This window comes from Brassica napus, chromosome C3 (assembly GCF_020379485.1).
Source record: "Brassica napus cultivar Da-Ae chromosome C3, Da-Ae, whole genome shotgun sequence".
Classification (NCBI taxonomy): domain Eukaryota; kingdom Viridiplantae; phylum Streptophyta; class Magnoliopsida; order Brassicales; family Brassicaceae; genus Brassica; species Brassica napus.
Window position 1 is genome coordinate 48,626,119 of NC_063446.1, and position 17,531 is coordinate 48,643,649.

The window sequence follows — 17,531 nt, forward strand, 5'->3', positions numbered from 1 at the left end:
AACGATTTTGACTTGGCGATTCGGTCAGTGTTCCGAATTAAACCGGAGAGTCGATTGTCCAGTCTTATCGATTCTTGACGCGTTATGTCGTCAGTTCGAGTCCTCGAAAAAGTATAAACTTTCGACTTTGAAGATAATCGTTTATAGTTTCGAGCGACAGCGTTTCTCATTCGATCTTAAAGTGATCCTAAAAATTTTAGGTTGGCCAAACCTGGCTTCAAAGGATCCCTCGCGCACGTGTCTGATCAGGACATGCTCGTTAGTGGGCACGAGTGCTAGTACGTTCGTCCGAGAGACAAGGTCGTGCTCGTGCGTAAGCATTGTTCAAAACAATTCGCGCTCCAACTTGTTGGGAGATTGTTTTGTTATAGCTGGACCATTTAAGGCTGCCTACGTATCTCTAGGAGAGGATCAAGCCATTCGTAGTTCGTTTTTGGATTAGTGAAAGTGGCAGTGGAAGCGCATTCACTTGTTTTTTTTTTTTTTTTTTTACGAGTGAAAGTGACAGGATTGTCATTCACTAATTGATTCGGAGATTCGATCGAGTAAGACTTGCAGGTGCTCGACCGTTAGACATGTTCTCAAGAGTAGTATCTTCGGAGATGCATGGAGTTCCATGCTCTGGGAACGGGTTCGCCAGTCGACGTCTCGAGTCGGTAGACTCCTGGTTTAACAACTTGAGCAATTTTGTAAGGCCCTTCCCAGATCACGAACACTTTGCGCAGTACTATATCGCCCAGTTCGAGAAGTCGAGACTTGACCTTCTTGTTGTAGTAGCTTTCGATCTGATGCTGATAATTCTGGATGCGGAGCAGGGCTTGGTCGCTGCGCTCTTCTATGGCGTCCAGAGCGTCGAAGAGCATGTCGCTGTTGAGTTCAATGTTCTGCGGTATTCTTAACCGTCGAAGACTGGTTACGTTCACTTCGGCGGGGGCCATAGCTTCGACTCCGTGTGCCATTGAGAAAGGAGTTGATTTTGTTGCTCCTCGAGGAGTTGTTCTATGTGACCAGAGAACACCGTCGAGTTCATCGGCCCAACATCCTTTTTTCAAGTCGAGGCGTTTCTTCAAACCGTCGATTATGATCTTGTTGGATGCCTCGGCTTGACCGTTGCTCTGAGGGTATCGCGAGCTCGCTCTGTTGATTCGGATTCTCCATCTCTCACAGAATTCTCGGAACTTGTTCGATATGAACTGGGGACCGTTGTCAGTCACTATTTCGTAAGGTAGGCTGTGGCGATAGATGATGTTCTTCCACAGGAACCGTTGAACTTCTTTTTCTGTTATGCTAGCGAAGGCTTCCGCCTTAATACACTTTGTGAAGTAATCTGTCAAAACAAGGAAGAAACGCTTCTGTCGAGAGCTCGGCATAGGGCCGATTATGTCCATTCCCCATCGCATAAAAGGGTATGGAGCAGTCATCGTTCGCAGCAACTGCGTCGGGGAGTGGATTGTCGAGGCATGTCGCTGGCATTGGTCGCATCGCTGGGCATAAGCTTCGCAGTCTGCATTCATTGTTGGCCAGTAAAAGCCAAGGCTTCTGACTTTTAACGCGGGTGCTCGACCTCCGGAGTGGTTTCCTGCGGTGCCTTCATGCGTTTCGGCCATGACAAGGTGCGTCTCCTCGCCATTGATGCACTTCAGAAGCACCTTGGTTGCGGTCCATCGATGGAGTTCTCCATCCAAGACGACGTAGTGGGCACTCCTTGTCCTGAGCCGTCTTGCAATCCATTTCTCGGGGGGGGGGGGTAACTTTCCGTCGACCAGATAGTTGATGAATTCTGTCCTCCAGTCGGTAGCTTCAATTTGTTCTGTTGCGGGGTCCTCGTCCATGGGGATGGCTTCGGTTATGGGTGCTACGACGGTCACTTCGCTAGGCGGGAGCTCGATTCTTGGCTTGTCGATCTTGTGGATGGGAATGGTCCGTTTCACCTGATCGCGCAGCCTGCTACCCAAGGCAGCGAGGGCGTCGGCGCACACGTTCTCTCCTCTGGGGACTTTGGTGAGTTCGAAGAATTCGAAGTCCCTAGCCAGTGTTTGAACGACTTTAAGGTACGCGTCCATTCGTTCGTTACGAGCATCGTAGTCGCCGCTAAACTGACTGGTAACTAGTTGTGAGTCGCAGTATGCACTGAGGCGTTTTGCTTTGACTGCCTTAGCGAGTCGTAGTCCTGCGATCAATGACTCGTATTCTGCTTCATTGTTTGAAGCGGTGAAGCCGAAACTGAACGACTGTCTGATTAGCTCGCCTGTTGGAGACTGCAGTTGGACTCCTGCTCCTGATCCTTTATTTGTTGACGATCCGTCGACGTGAAGTATTCAATTCTGACTTGGAAGAACTAGGTCTTGCTCTAGCTCTGGTGCGAGCTTGATCAGGAAGTCAGCGAGGACTTGGGATTTTTCTGCTGTTCGATTTTTGAACACAATGTCGTGCTCGCTGAGCTCGATAGCCCACTTCGATAATCGTTCGGATTGGTTGGTGTTCAGCATTACTGTGCGTAGCGGTTGATTCGTTAGTACTTCGATTGTGTGCGATTGGAAGTAAGGACGCAGCTTCCTCGCTGACGTAATAACTGCAAGAGCCATCTTCTCGAGGGTGTGGTATCGCGTTTCCGGATCGGTCATCCACTTACTCGTGTAGAAGATGGGCTTCTGCTCTTCTCGATCCTCTCGGATAAGGACGCTGCTGACCGCGGTGGAGGATACTGCAATATAAAGAGAGAGTGTATCACCGGCTTCTGGTTTCGATAACACGGGAGGAGTCGTAAGATACTGTTTGAGTTGTTCGAAAGCCTCCTCGCACTTCTCGTCCCAGACGAAACGTTTGTTTCCGCGTGGTAGCTCGTAGAAAGGGAAGCATTAATCTGTGGACATGGAGATGAAGCGGTCAGCGCCGCGATCCTCCCCGTGAGTCGCTGGACCTCTCTGCTATTCTTTGGACTAGGGAGGTCTAGTATGGCGGTGATCTTCTTAGGATTTGCCTCGATTCCTTTCTGGGTGACGATGTATCCCAAAAATTCGCCTGAGGTGACGCCGAAGGTGCATTTGGCCGGATTGAGTTTCATTCTGTATTCGTTCAGCGTTTTAAAAGCACTCTTTTAGATGGTTCAAATGGTCCGTCGCGCGGAGTGACTTTACTAGCATGTCATCGATATAGACCTCCATCGTGTTCCCCAGTTTGTCGGCGAACATTCGATTGACGAGTCTTTGGTAAGTCGCGCCGGCGTTCTTAAGACCAAACGGCATCACTTTGTAGCAGTACGTCCCTCTATCAGTGATGAACGTTGTCTTCTCCCGATCATCTGGATGCATCATGATCTGATTGTAGCCTGAGAATGCGTCCATGAAGGTTAGGAGCTCATTTCCAGCAGTCGACTCGACTAGTCTGTCGATATGCAGAAGCGGGTAACTGTCTTTGGGGCAAGCCTTGTTTAGATCGGTAAAGTCGACGCAGACGCGCCACTTCCCATTCTTCTTTTTAACGACGACCGGGTAAGCCAACCATTCGGGGTATCGCACTTCAGTGATTGAACCAGCTGCGAGGAGTCGCTCGACTTCTTCGTTGACAACTTTGCGTCTCTTCTGGCGGACATGCTTGATGGTTGGATCGACGTTCAACTCGTGGGACGTGACGGCGGGATTTATTCCTTTCATATCCGATGTCGTCCAAGCGAATGTTGATGCGTTCTTCCTCAGGAAGTCGACGATTGCCTGTTGAATTTCTTCGGAGAGGAAGGCGCCGACTCGGACTACTTTGCTTTTGTCGGAGTCGTCTATCGTAAGTTCTAGGATCTCGTCTCTTTGAGGTTGGATTTGCTTTGCTATTGCGTTGATGCGGGGAGTCGATTGTTGCATCTTCACCGTTGCAATTAGTAGATCACGAGCAGCCTGCTGGTCTCCGTGAAGTGTCTGAACCTGGCCGTTCAGTCCTGGAAACTTCACGCACTGATGGTACGTCGAGGATACTGCCTTGACCGAATGTAACCAGGGGGTCCCGAGGATCGCGTTATAAGGAGCCTTTGTTCGGATGACAGAGAACTTGACTGTGCGTGTCACACCGCATGCATAGACTGGGAGTTTGATTATCCCGATCATCGTCTCGGAAGCTCCGTTGAATCCCGTGAGGGAGCGGGATGACGGTTTCATGTCACGCAAGTCGACTCCCATCTTATCGAGCGTATCTTGAAAGATCAGATCGACCGAACTGCCAGTATCGATCAGAACTTTAGCGACGTCACACTTCGCGATTCCTACTTCGACGAGTAGGGGGTCGTTATGAGGTAGGTGGACGCCGATGGCATCGTCAAGTGAGAAAGTGATCGAGGAATCATTCTCATGTTTCGATGGCCATTTCTTCGAGGTTATTGCCTGCCGTCGATGGTCCTTTACTGACCAGACCGAATCGCCGCAAGGAGGTGAGCCATCCATAATTACGTTTAAGAAATTCGGCTCGACGATCCGTTTGTTTCTTAGTTGAGTTCTCAAGTCGCTAGGCGAGTCCTCGACAATGGGTTCGTGTTTGTCGTCGTTTTTGGACTTCGCTTCCTCGAGCTTTCGTCGTAAGTCTGAACGTTTAGGTCGACTGAGCTTGATCCTGAGATCTTCTGATTTTGAGTTGAGCTGATCGCGAAGATCGATGACTCGGGGCCTGAGATGGGATCGAGCACTGGAGTCCTCGACCTTTCTGGCCTTGGACTCTTCAATGATTGAGCGGAGATCGTCGTTAAAGTCGTGGATTCGATCGGTTGTCTGCGACTTTCGCCTGAGCTTGTTCCTCAAGTCGTTTGATCCTTCTGGTCCGACGTTCTCATTTGGTCGCTTGCTGGGGTACTCGTGCGAGTCGTGGACCTGTTTGTCCTCTTCTTCATCTGAACAGGGACTTGGTCGTGCGAGGATGACTTGGACATGTCGACGATTACGAGGTTGCTCTTCTTCAACTTGTGCTGCCCTCGTCTTCGTCTCGCTTTTCTGGCTTGTCATCCTCTGTGCGCTTTGGCCGAGTTCCAGACTTATTTTGATTCTTCTGAGCTTTCTTTTCTTTGTTTTTGCTCCAGCTCTTGGTGTTGTTTGGCATGGGCTTAGGAAGCTCGACGTTGGTTGTACTGTTTTCGTAGGATGAGAAGAGGGCATCGACCAGACGCCTGCAGTTCCTCGTGTCGTGCGCCTTGGACTTATGGTAGCTGCACCATAGGTTTCGCTCGGCCGGGCCAGGACTCGAAGTTGAAGGTGCCGAAGAGGATTGGGGCCTCTCGTTGTTCTCCCAGACGTTCCAACCTTTCTCGCGTACGACGACAGTCGATCCCGGGGACGGATTTTTGTTTTCGACTACATAGACGAAGCTCTTTGGCTGGTTAGACTTGTTGCCTGAGGCGTGCTGTCGAGGTTCTTGGTGTGCCTCAGGAGCTTTTGGAGCAGTCGCCGGTTTAGCGGCCGTGTTCAGTTTCTTGAGTATCGCTGCTGTATCTTCTTCCATTCAGATGAAGTTGTTCGACCTCGCGATAGCGTCCTGGAGCGAAGTGGTTGGGTTTCTGTAGAGATCCTCGCGAAACAGGGACTTGAAGTAGAGGGTATTCATCAGCGCGACGGCGACGCTGTCTGGAATTTGCACCTTCGAGGCGACTGTTTTGAACTTTTCCATGAAGTCACGGAGGCTTTGGTTCGCCCCTTGAGATAGATTCCAAAGGTCAGATAAGGTCGCTCCTTGTCTCGTAAACATAATGTACTGCTTGAGGAATGCAGTCGTCAGGTCGTGAAAGTCGTGGATGGAGTCTCGCTCCAATCCAGTGAACCATCCGAGGGCTGGTCCTTGAAGACTTTCGACGAAGAGGCGACAATAGCCAGCGTCTCTTTCCTCTTCGGAGAAGTTAGTTCGACCCATCGCGATGTTGAAAGCAGTGATGTGGTCGGTTGGGTCTGCCTTTCCGGCGTATGTTGGAAGGCGGATTTTCTCGGCTGGTCGGTTCCGAACGTCGGTGACTCGCCGAGAAAAAGGGGTTTTTAGGGTTTCGGCCAGGACGCGTTCGATCAGCGGCGCTGCCGTAGGCCCTTCGAACATTCGGTCTTTCATGTCCAGGAACGACTGCTTAAGCTCAGCGAGTTCTTGGACGGTGACGAGGTCTACGCCACCGGGTGTTTGAACCTGGGCGGCGTTTGTGTTCGTCGTGTTTTCTGTGCCGGCTGTTCGGTAAGTGTCAAACAGCTGTTTTCGGACCGTCGAGGCCGGATCTTCTGAGTTTCCGGCCAAAGGAGCCAAGATGGCGGCGATGGCGGCGAGTTGTTCGTTCGTCGCCTTCTGTACGGCGTCTTGCTGTGCCATCCTCTTGAGTATGGTATCTGCGAAGGCCGCTGCTGTCGGAGCGCCTCCAGTCCTAGGTGAGTCGTCATCGGACGGCGAGTCAGGTCGAGCCATGATCTTTGCTGACGCTACTCTGTCTGTCCCACGGTGGTCGCCAACTGTTTGAACCGAGACTGTCGATAAACTAGTAAAGAGAAAGGACGAGTTCTCGTCGGTGAGTCAAGACAAAGACGTGTTTTATTAGATCAATTAGTCGAAAATGTGTTACAAAAGGGGGAGAGAACAAAGGAATTATTCCGGCGAAAGCTGGTTCGTCGGACCGTACAAGTCAGCGAGAGGTAAGATAAGAAACCCTAAATCTAGCCGAAAGTGAGTGTAATAGTTTGCGGATCCCCCCCTTGTTGCATTTTCTCCTCCTTTTATAGACACATGCTCGTTAACCTAATGTGCTCTGTCCTGACGGGCCTCCTCGAGTGGTTGGGCCGAGGTGTCGGGCCGCTGACTCGAGTCATCGAGCCGATGACTTTCGGTTGGTCATCTCGCCGATCAAAAGCAGTCTAAAGCCGAGTCGATCACAGGCTCGCAAGTCGACGAGCCGACTTTCTTTGTTGTGATCATGTGTCTGGATAATTTTCTTGTGGGCCTTTTGGGAGGGCTAGGCCCATACCCAACAGTAAGCTCTTTAGGTTCTTCTATCATCTCCCCTAATGAAGCAGATTTTGATGAGATCTCTGATAGTCTCCCAACAAAAGCATCAATTGTCTTTCATCTTGAGCCTATCAAATTCTGCCATTAGAGTTTGTAACCTAGCTTCTTTTACTCTCTCAGCTCCAACATGTCGCGTTTTTATTGCCTCCCATACACCTTTGTCCGTGTCTATGTCACCTACTTGCAGGATCAAAGCTTCGGGTATGGACTGAAACAAAAACACAATTGCCATATTGTTTTTCTCTTCATCTTTGTTTCTAGGGTCGATTGTCTCTCAAACCTTACATATTTTAAGTGCTATCTTCATTCTCATGGACCATGGACCATACGGTGTAATTTGAAGAAGTTAACATCAAAAATTTGACGGAGGAGGGTCTAGCATCTTTGCTCATCACGGATTCTTCCTTCACATCGCCCATGGTTGTATGTATGCAGTTGCAACTTCAAAACTTCTTTGTATGGCTCTGATACCAAATATTGTCTCAAGGTTTTGCAAGATCACAAACTCAAGAACACGTATAATAAGTATCAATTTCTTATTAATCAATCAAAGGATAAAACTCACTCAAAAACCTTCAATCACAATCACTCACAAACTCATAGCTTTAACCACAAGTCGGTATCAGCTTATATAGAACTTAGGAAACTCCTAATTCTATAAGAAATAACAAAACACATATATCCTAAATACTTTAGTAAACCATATCCTTATGTGATTAGGATAGCTTGTAACTCAAGCTAACTTCAAGTTTATTCCAACAGTTTCTTCCTCAAACTCTTTCCTATGTTAAAAACCCATTTATGACTTGATGGTAATGTAACAATATAAATTGAACTTTGGTATTAGCAATTATGAGTCTTTATAGGGAATTTAATTACTGAATTGTATCGTCATGTAGATACTCCCTCCGTTTTTTAATATAATCGTTTTAGAAAAAATTTTATGTTCCAAATTATATGACATTTTTGGTTTTCTATGTAAAATTTATTAACACTTAATGTTATATGACCAATGATAATATACCTTCTATTTTATTATTGGTTGATTTGTGGTTAGATAAATAATTAATGATGTTTTTGTTTAGAAAATATAAAAAATTAATAATTTTTTTAATCTATGTGCACAATATTAAAACGAGTTATATTAAAAAACGGAGGAAGTATTTTGCACGTGAATACCGAAGTTGTCGACTTAAAACTAAGTTCGAACATATCAATTTAATAAATAAAAAATAACAGAAGTGCAAAGAAAACATTAATTACAGTACTGTTATTGTAGGCTCAACTTTTATATATATATATATATATATATATATATATATAATACACGCAGTATCATTGTCTTCTTCTATAATTTTTTTTTCTCCTCTCATCTCCTCTCACTACCTAAAAGAAAGATGGTTGTAAGCCGAACGACCACCGAAAGTAACGAACCTGTTAAAATTTTTTAAACAGTATGAAATTTAATCTACATTATAATGAGGCACTTTGTACTCTTTAGCGCGCCATGTCAGCGTTTTGCGGGTTCTACTTTTAAAAACTGTGAAAAAGTGTCAGGCCCATAGTTCGAATCCGGGTTATAGAGATATAAGCACCAACATTTATACCACTAAACTAAAGGATACTTTGTACATTGATGGCCGAAACTAATATATATTTCTGAAGGTCGGAAGCCCTTGCTTCTTCGGCTTCCTCTGAGGGTCGGGCCTACAAGTGTATTATGGGTTTTATTTTTAAATGAGATTCATCATGTTATATAAAAAAAAACTCAAGTTTGCAACAATTATAGTTTCCCATATTGTAAACTGTCGTCGTTTGACATGAGTTATGGTTCTTTTCATCATTGTCTCAGACAAATCTATTCGTAATCTATGTTTTCACCGGTGAACTCTTCATCTCCCCATTTTAAATTGCTTGATCATAAATGTTCCTGATTTGTAGCCCCTTTGCAAACCCTATATATATGATTCGCATCTTTGATGAACCCAATCTGCATCTCCACAAAACTCATTGATTCCTCCTAGCTTGAACCATCTTTTAGAAAATATCTCTCTCTGCCTCTCCAGTTCCTCAAACCGGCCTCCCCGGCGTCCGTCACTCAATCTTCGAGTCTCTCCGTCTTGGTCTTAGTAGTCAGAGTATAGCCTCTGGCCTCCTCCGCTTCTGGGATTCTCTGAACTTCAACAAAGACACTGAGTTTACGGGAATCACGATTCTCTTCCTTGATGAAAATGTAAGTTAATCTTCGATCTATCACATTTATTTAACATAATTGTTTTAAATTGATTTCCTGATTCTTTGTTGAATAATATTATTTGCAGATTCCGTGATTCATGGGTTGATTCCAGCCCAACGTGCTAATCATTACAGGTCATCTTTGAAAGCCGGTTCCATTGTTAAAGTCGATCGTTTTGAGGTTGTTAGATGTTCAAGCATGTACAAGAAAACTGATAATCCATTCCTCATTCGTTTCATCTCACCAACCATTATTGATGAAATCATCACGGGTGCTCCTGAGATCAATCTCCAGTCATGATTAGACTGTTCGACAATCTTCAAGTGATTGCGAACACAAACCTAGAACTCGCATGTATATTATCATATTGCATCTAGGTTTATATTATGTTTCGATATCATAACTGGTATTTAAACTCGTACATGTGGTTGGGAAATCCGTTCTGCCCATGTCTCTGACCTCACCAAAGAAACAACTCGAGTCGTTATCCGTCTTCTCATTGATCCGTGAGAAACAATCAACACATAATTCCCTTTATATTATTGTCTATATTGTTCTAACATCAATAATCAAAAATATTTCCTACCCAAGATCTGTGGTCGTCTATTTATCTCCATCACTTATCAAATTAATTTTACACAAAACTTTATTTTACAGCTTAAAAGAAACCACAACAACCCAAACAATCAAAACACCAAAAACTAGAATCCCAAAAAAAGACAAATCATTAATGATCACTTCTCTTTTTTGTCTAATCTTACGAGTAAACTTCAAAACAAATATACCAAACCAATCACCTCAACTAAAACTCAACGACACATACATCGAGTCAGCTAAACAAATACAAACTACACGGCCAGCTATTTAACAAGTTACAAACTTACTTTCGCAGATGCTTACGAAGAAGACAAAGACGACAACCAATATCAGTGAAATTATCTAAACAAAAAAATGTAGAGTAAGTTACGAACTTTGATAAATACAAATAACAATGATTTTTTTTTGCATATTACCCATCAAATAAAATATAAACAAACACAGCCACACCAGGAGATACAAGAGACAATCCCAACAGACACAAAGGTGGCAACAACATCTCCACCTGCTCACTCCTCTTGTCTTATGAAAATAGTTTTCATGTCCAATGTCAACAGGTCAATGCTATTGTCTTCTTATGAATAATACATAAATTCGTTTAAAACCCATTAAGGCTCAAATTGTCACTCATTTTATAGTAATTTCTACAAGTCTTCATGTATTTGTTTTAAAGGTCCGGTAAAAAAACAAGTTCAAAAATAAAAAAAACATATAACAAACATAATAAGGATAATAAAAATTATTAATTAATACACATAACTTACACAACTAAACTCGAGAAAAAATATCCAGAAACAAAAGGTACTCTCAACAACCTTAATATAATTTATGTACTCTCAACAGTACAAGAAACAAATTAAAAAGACAAACAAAAAATAAGTCTCAGTGACACAACAAACAACACCACGAACTATATCAATCACATTACTAACACAGTTTAGTCCCTCATAAGTGGAAAACAATGCATATATAGTTCATCATCACAACTCTAACCCTATAACAATAAAAAACTTGAAAAACAATGATCAACCCAAAACACAAAATTCACAACTACAATAACCCTAGCAAATAATGAGATGAAAAAAGAACTCTGTCCACAACCCCATACTTGTGCGGGGGCAATGCCCCTAGTAAAAATAGTAGAAGACACAAATTTTTTTATAGAATCTTTATTATGTAATATCATTTATTATCATATATATTTTTAAATCAGATTAAGTAATTTTGTAATTTTTGTAAGAAGGAGATTGTTTTGTAGAATACTAATTAGTTTTATAGTTAATTTAATGATAATATATGTTCAGATTTTGGACCAAATAATAAATGTCATGTATTGTAATTATTTTAGCAACTTGAACTTATTTTGTATAATGATTCTAGTAATAACACATCATCCACAGTTGTTATAATATTATCAAATAATATAATACCTTGAGTTTGATTTAGTTTTTTTAAACACCCACTAGATTTTGACTCGCGCTTTCAAAACTATCTGGTTAAATTTTCCAATTTAAAAGTTATTAATTTTTTGGTTTGAATTTTACTATTTAAGTTTTGACATCTAAGATCAAATTAATTTTGACGTCTTATAATGATGGTCATTCGAATTTTCGATTTGTGTCGGTTCGGGTTATTCGGTTTTCAAATTATAGGGGTTAGGTGTTTCAGACCCGTTTAGGAACATGATCAGATCGGTTCGGGTAATGTTGGATTCGAGTCGGGTTTTTACTATCCATAAAACCCGAAGTAAACCAAATTAAAAAAATGTTTGGTGTTAATTTAGGGTTAAACTCAAAAATCTGACAAAAATCCAAAAATCCCAAGTTAAACCTAAAAACCTGAAAAAATCAAGTAATTCAAGTAATTCATGACTTTAGATATTTTTATTTATAAATTAAATTATATATATATATATTAATATTTTATTATATTTTAGATATTCAGATACCCGTTTAGTATTCGGTGTGACTTTAGTTTTTCTGATTTAGAAAATAGGACCCATCCGGGTTTTTGTAAACCGGCATGCTGGAGCTGTATATTGTAATTGATTTCGTTGAGTAGTTTTAGGAAAGTTTGTTATTTAGAAAATTTTATTAACAATATTTTTCCCTATGGGGGTTCCTGATACAAAACTCTCGAATGGCCTTGCAAACCATGGACAAATGTCACCGAATTGGTCAAACCAAACATGTTCATGTTTACAGACTTTCCACAGCTCAGTCGATAGAGGTAAAACTCTATGATGTTTTATAATTTAGTTCTTCTACCCCAGGTTAGTGAAAATGTTCTTCATCATGCTCATCTTCTTCGTCATCCTCTTTTCATGGAATTTCCTGTACTATCACTCTCTTCTACTTCAGATAGAACCTTGGAGGTATGGGGAATCACAGTAGAAAAAGATCATGTCCCCTGCTGTGTAATCAACTGCTGAAGTTTCCTGCTCTTTAACATCAGAGGAAAGCTGAGAGGTACACAAATATATAAGTGAAACAAAAAAATCTTATGAAAATGATAGACAAAAGCTGAGGTGTTTATTGATTGCTATCCTCCAATTAAAGCATAGAATAAACATCCACTGGAAATTTTGTAAAAATCCTGCAACCATTAGACCAAGGATTTTGGTCAAAAGCCACTACTTCTCCACGTAAACTTATAAGCGAATCTCGGAATTCAAAAATTTTAAGAGTCTCAAACAAGATCCGTTGGAAATACTTGTAACATCTTTAGCTCTGTTATCTATCAGAGTAGTAATTAATCAAGACAAAATCAATGACAATGAATCAATCTCCTATTTATGAAATTATATAATTCCTTTAGAAATTAGCTCAGCTTTTTTGGCAATGACATGAGATGTGGCTCCTCTCATTCCTCAAAGAAGATCCTGCAAGGGCAGAGATCTCTTGCCGAAGGTGAAATCTATGAGCTCTGGATGATAACCTTACTGACGTACATGACGCATAAATGTACAATTGATAGTATTGCCGTGAAGATCATCTCTTTCCAGAAAGATATGATTAGATTCTTACAAAAGATTACAAAAGTGTACCTCCAAAGTTTGAGACTTGGTGCTGCTATTCTGCCAGGAGCTTGAAGGGCCGTCCTAACATGCCTCTGCATTGCACATAAAGCACAAAACCCAGTCACATGGACTACACAAACGTTTTCATGAGAATCATTCAATTAGACACTGAATAAAAGACCCACCAAGCCAAGCAATTAATCAAACCAGCTTCCAAATGCAACATACAACGTTTCACATTGCCAACATCAAGAAAGTAAGCATCTAAGCACTCAGTGTATGTCAAAAATTGCGATACAGAATTCAGAAAATATGTATTCCGAAGATTCTTCAAACCCAGACACTACAAATCACTGACACCGACCAAATGTCAACAAAACCACAAAGGAGTTATAAGATATATAAAAAGACAGACATATTTATGTTAATCAGTGAGTGCTCAATCTTCTTTCTCTTTTGATTTTTTTTTTATTTTTGTGAACTTGGAACTTGTTAGTGCAGCAGGGATCAGCGTCTCCATCTTGAATTAAGAACCGCCATTAGAGAAGCCACTAAAGGGTTTCCTAGCAAGATGAAAATCAAGTCGCAAAACCTTCGTCCACTTCTCCGAACCCTAAGACAAATCGCCTTCATAATGACCTCGTACAAAGCGCTTAACTTGAAATCCGCAAATCCGCGATGATCTCTTGTTCCAGATCACAAACACTTTTAATTATGCCAAAAATTATTTAGTTGAAAGGGATCGAGAAAAACGGAAATATATTGTTTGTTGGAATGAAATCTGTTATAAACTAAACAACATCGATGTTTACGGCACAAAACTTTTGACATTATAAATGATATGGAACCCACCGTCGCTATGTACGCACAGTAACTTCAGCTTTTTCACTTCTATATAAATCGATCATTTCGATCAATTGTGAGATATCTCTAAAACACAATCCTTTCTCCATTATAATAAAATCTCTCTCTATACCAGTGTTATCTTCTTCGTACGGGTATAAAATTTTGATTTGTTTAAATTCCCGTGATACAATAAAATTTCATTTCTTTTTATAACACGTTATCAGCACGATCGTTCTTCAATTTGGTAAAATTTATTTGTATCATTTATACCCTGCTATAATGGTCGGTATACCGCCTCTACTATTATTTATATCATGTTATAATGGCCGGAATACCGCCTATATTATTTATTAATAATTTAATTAATTTATTGGTCGGCCGAGCCGCCTCATATTCTGTTTATTGTTAATTGGTCGGCCGAGCCGCCTCATATTCTGTTTATTGTTAATTGGTCGGCCGAGCCGCCTTATATTCTGTTTATTGTTAATTGGTCGGCCGAGCCGCCGTATAATTTATTTATTACTCTGCATTGACCTGCTGAGCCGTCGCATGATTTGTTGCCATAATTTTTACCTTTACTAATTTTTATGAAATTTTATAGATTTGATTGGCTGTTTTTTTTTCATACTGATTTTTGGTGCACTCGATTTAACACCAGCGGTAACAAAGAAAATTTTTCAAAAATTTTCCCTTTCTCAAACGGTCATGAACAGTGATTTTCATCTATAAATACAACTCATTTTCACTTCATTTCATCATCCAAAACATTTCATCTTCTCTAAAAAAAAAATTTCAAATCGCTCTCCTCCGATTTTTTTTCATTTCAAGAAAGATGATTCGCATATTTTTTGCCTTATGTGCAATTTTTATTTTTGCTTCTATGTATGGTCTTTTTATTGGAGAATTTGCTCCTGGAGAATTTGCGCTTAATGTCGGTTTACTTTTCTATGCGTTGCTTCTCCTTGTAATTGAGTGTATTATCAATATAAATGGTTCGTTTTAAAATTACGAAATTCTAATAAAATATTTTATTTTGTGTTTTTCGAAATACAAATGGCAAACATCGAGAAATTCCAGTTCCCGGCCCTGAAAATAACTGGCGAAAATTACGTCGGGTGGGTCACAAACGTGAAACCATATCTGGTGATGAAAAAGATAACCGAAACAATTGTAATCGGTAACAAATCACCACCCGAGCATATAGCCGAAGAGATAATCTTCCTGAAGAAGCATTTAGATAAAAATCTAACGCACGACTATGCAAACGTCGAGGACCCATCTGAACTGTGGCAAACTTTAAAAGAAAAGTTCGATAACCAGAGACAAATCAACCTCCCTCACGCTCTAGAAGAGTGGAAAAATCTGAGGTTCCAAGATTTTCAAAAGGTTGACGATTACAATTCCGTTGTCCTGAGGATAGTTTCACTTCTGAAGTATTGTGGTAATCATGTCTCTGAGGCAGAAATGATGAATAAAACATATAACACTTTCCACAAACAGCTTCACTTCTTGCCCGAAATTTACAGAAGATGCGGGTACACAAGATTTTTTGAATTGATGGTTGCGCTCATGTTGGCTGAAAAGAACAATGAGCTCTTAATCAAAAACCACAATTCCCGACCTACGGGAGCCAAAGCATTCCCTGAAGTGAATGCTACAGCGGTAGAAAATTCAGAAAGAAGGAATCAGACCAACCGAGGTTATGGTCGCCGCTTCAATAATAAACGTGGAAAAGCTTACAATCTCAAATGGAAGGGATCTAACAAGTGGGTTAGATCCGAACAAGCTTCTAAGGGAAAAGAAACTCAAGAGGATACCACCCAGAAGCGTGGGATAGTGTGTTACAGATGTGGATGTAAAGGACATTGGTCCCGTACCTGTCGTACTCCTCCACATCTCTGTAAGTTATATCAAGAATCCACGAAAGGCAAAGCTAAAGAAGTGAACCTCACTGAAAACTTTGAAGGGACATCGTACCTCGATGCCTCCGACTTCGCAAATGAGCTGGACTAGATTACTCCTGAAGAGAGCCAAAATGCGTATAATAAGACTATTGAATAGTTTTCAATGTTGTCATTTATAATTATTACATTTCCTGTTTTAAACAAATAATGATGTTTTAACATCAACTATGTATAATTATTGTGTGTTTCCTTATATGATTATTATATGAATGAATATTATGTTTTTCTTTTATTAATATTTATGACAATTTCAGAAATGGATCAAAATGCTAATGAAGCAAAATCCAAGAAACGGATTCGTGAAATATGCATACCAGATAGTGGAACAACGCACACTATTCTGAGACAAAAGAGATATTTCTCCGATATAAAACCGACAATAATTGTCGTCAATACAATATCAGGTCTTGCAGACGTGATTGAAGGGACTGGTAAAGCAAACTTTACGTTGCCTAATGGAATAAAAATTTCCATAAATAATGCTCTATATTCTCCAAGTTCTAAAAGGAATTTGTTGAGTTTTAAAGACATATATCTTCACGGATATGATACTCAGTCTGCAACTGGGGATGGAAAGAAATACATGTATGTAACCTCTGAGAAATGTGGCAGAAAACACATATTGGAAAAGTTTCCAGAACTTCCTTCGGGCCTACACCATACTTATATCGATAAAATCGAATCAAATCTTGTAGTAAAACGGAACCCAGAAGAGTTCACATTATGGCATGATCGCCTTGGCCATCCAGGCACTACAATGATGCGTAAAATCATAGAAAGTTCACATGGTCATTCACTGAAAATCCAGGAGATTTCTCAAGGGAATAAAATGACATGTGTTGCATGTTCTCTAGGAAAATTGATCGTAAGGCCATCGCCAACCAAAATCGATAAAGAATCACCAAAGTTCCTTGAAAGAATTCAAGGCGATATATGTGGACCTATACACCCACCTTGTGGACCATTCCACTATTTTATGGTATTAATTGACGCATCCAGTAGATGGTCACACGTTTGTCTATTATCATCTCGAAATGTGGCATTTGCGAGATTTTTAACTCAGATAATCTAACTGCGAGCACAGTTTCCTGATTATACTATTAAAAGAGTTAGACTAGACAACGCTGGTGAATTCACATCCCAAGCATTCAATGACTATTGTATGGTAATGGGAATTGAAGTTGAACATTCGGTTGCTCATGTTCATACGCAAAATGGTTTGGCTGAATCTTTAATTAAGCGTCTGCAATTGATTGCAAGACCATTGATCATGAGATCAAAACCTCCAACCTCTGTATGGGGACATGCCATTTTGCATGCAGAAGCACTCATTCGGATCAGACCGAGTGCATACCATAAGTATTCCCCACTACAGTTAGCGTTTGGTCGAGAACCAAACATTTCCCACTTTAGAATCTTTGGTTGTGTGGTATATGTGCCTGTAGCACCACCACAACGTACAAAGATGGGACCACAAAGAAGATTGGAAATATATGTTGGTTGTGATTCTCCATCAATTATACGATATCTAGAACCACAGACTGGTGACGTTTTTACGGAACGTTTCGCCGATTGTCATTTTGATGAGAAAGTATTCCCAGTTCTATGGGGAGAAAACAAAAATGTAGAAAATGACATCAAATGGAGTGTACCTTCATTACTATATCTTGACCCTCCTACTAAAGAGTCTGAACTAGAAATTCGACGAATCATGCATTTACAGAGTATAGCTAATCAGTTACCTGATGCATTTGCGGATACCAAGACGGTAACTAAATCTCATATACCAGCCGTGAATGCTCCTGCTTGTATCAAAATATCAAATGAGCAAGGAAAAGCGGACGATACACGAGAGTCTAAAACACGC

At 41.0% G+C, this 17,531-nt stretch overlaps 2 protein-coding genes and 1 long non-coding RNA gene across 3 annotated transcripts; all 3 read right to left on the minus strand.

Moving 5' to 3' along the window:
- Positions 1 to 581: 581 nt before the first annotated feature.
- Positions 582 to 3,064, minus strand: LOC106403603. Its single transcript, XM_013844419.2, has 3 exons — positions 2,773 to 3,064; positions 2,330 to 2,704; positions 582 to 2,284 (listed from the first exon to the last, which is right to left on the minus strand). Exons 1-3 carry the CDS (start codon positions 3,062 to 3,064, stop codon positions 582 to 584), a joined length of 2,370 nt encoding a protein of 789 aa, XP_013699873.2.
- A 2,408-nt stretch (positions 3,065 to 5,472) lies between these two features.
- Positions 5,473 to 6,408, minus strand: LOC111209491. Its single transcript, XM_022709419.2, has one exon. The coding sequence runs from the start codon at positions 6,406 to 6,408 to the stop codon at positions 5,473 to 5,475; it is 936 nt and encodes a 311-aa protein (XP_022565140.2).
- A 5,503-nt stretch (positions 6,409 to 11,911) lies between these two features.
- On the minus strand, positions 11,912 to 13,799 carry LOC125584469. The gene is made up of 2 exons (XR_007321392.1): positions 13,040 to 13,799; positions 11,912 to 12,946 (listed from the first exon to the last, which is right to left on the minus strand). It is a non-coding gene; the product is annotated as an uncharacterized LOC125584469 (long non-coding RNA).
- Positions 13,800 to 17,531: the final 3,732 nt, after the last annotated feature.

Excerpts from the sequence above, each read along its gene's own strand:
- LOC106403603 (XM_013844419.2), bottom strand. The coding sequence starts at position 3,064 with ATGAAACTCAATCCGGCCAAATGCACCTTCGGCGTCACCTCAGGCGAA. Across the intron at positions 2,705-2,772 it reads GCTTTCGAACAACTCAAACA|TATCCTCCACCGCGGTCAGC; the intron begins GTATCTTACGAC and ends TTTATATTGCAG. Across the intron at positions 2,285-2,329 it reads GCAAGACCTAGTTCTTCCAA|GATCAGGAGCAGGAGTCCAA; the intron begins GTCAGAATTGAA and ends CAACAAATAAAG.
- LOC111209491 (XM_022709419.2), bottom strand. The coding sequence starts at position 6,408 with ATGGCTCGACCTGACTCGCCGTCCGATGACGACTCACCTAGGACTGGA.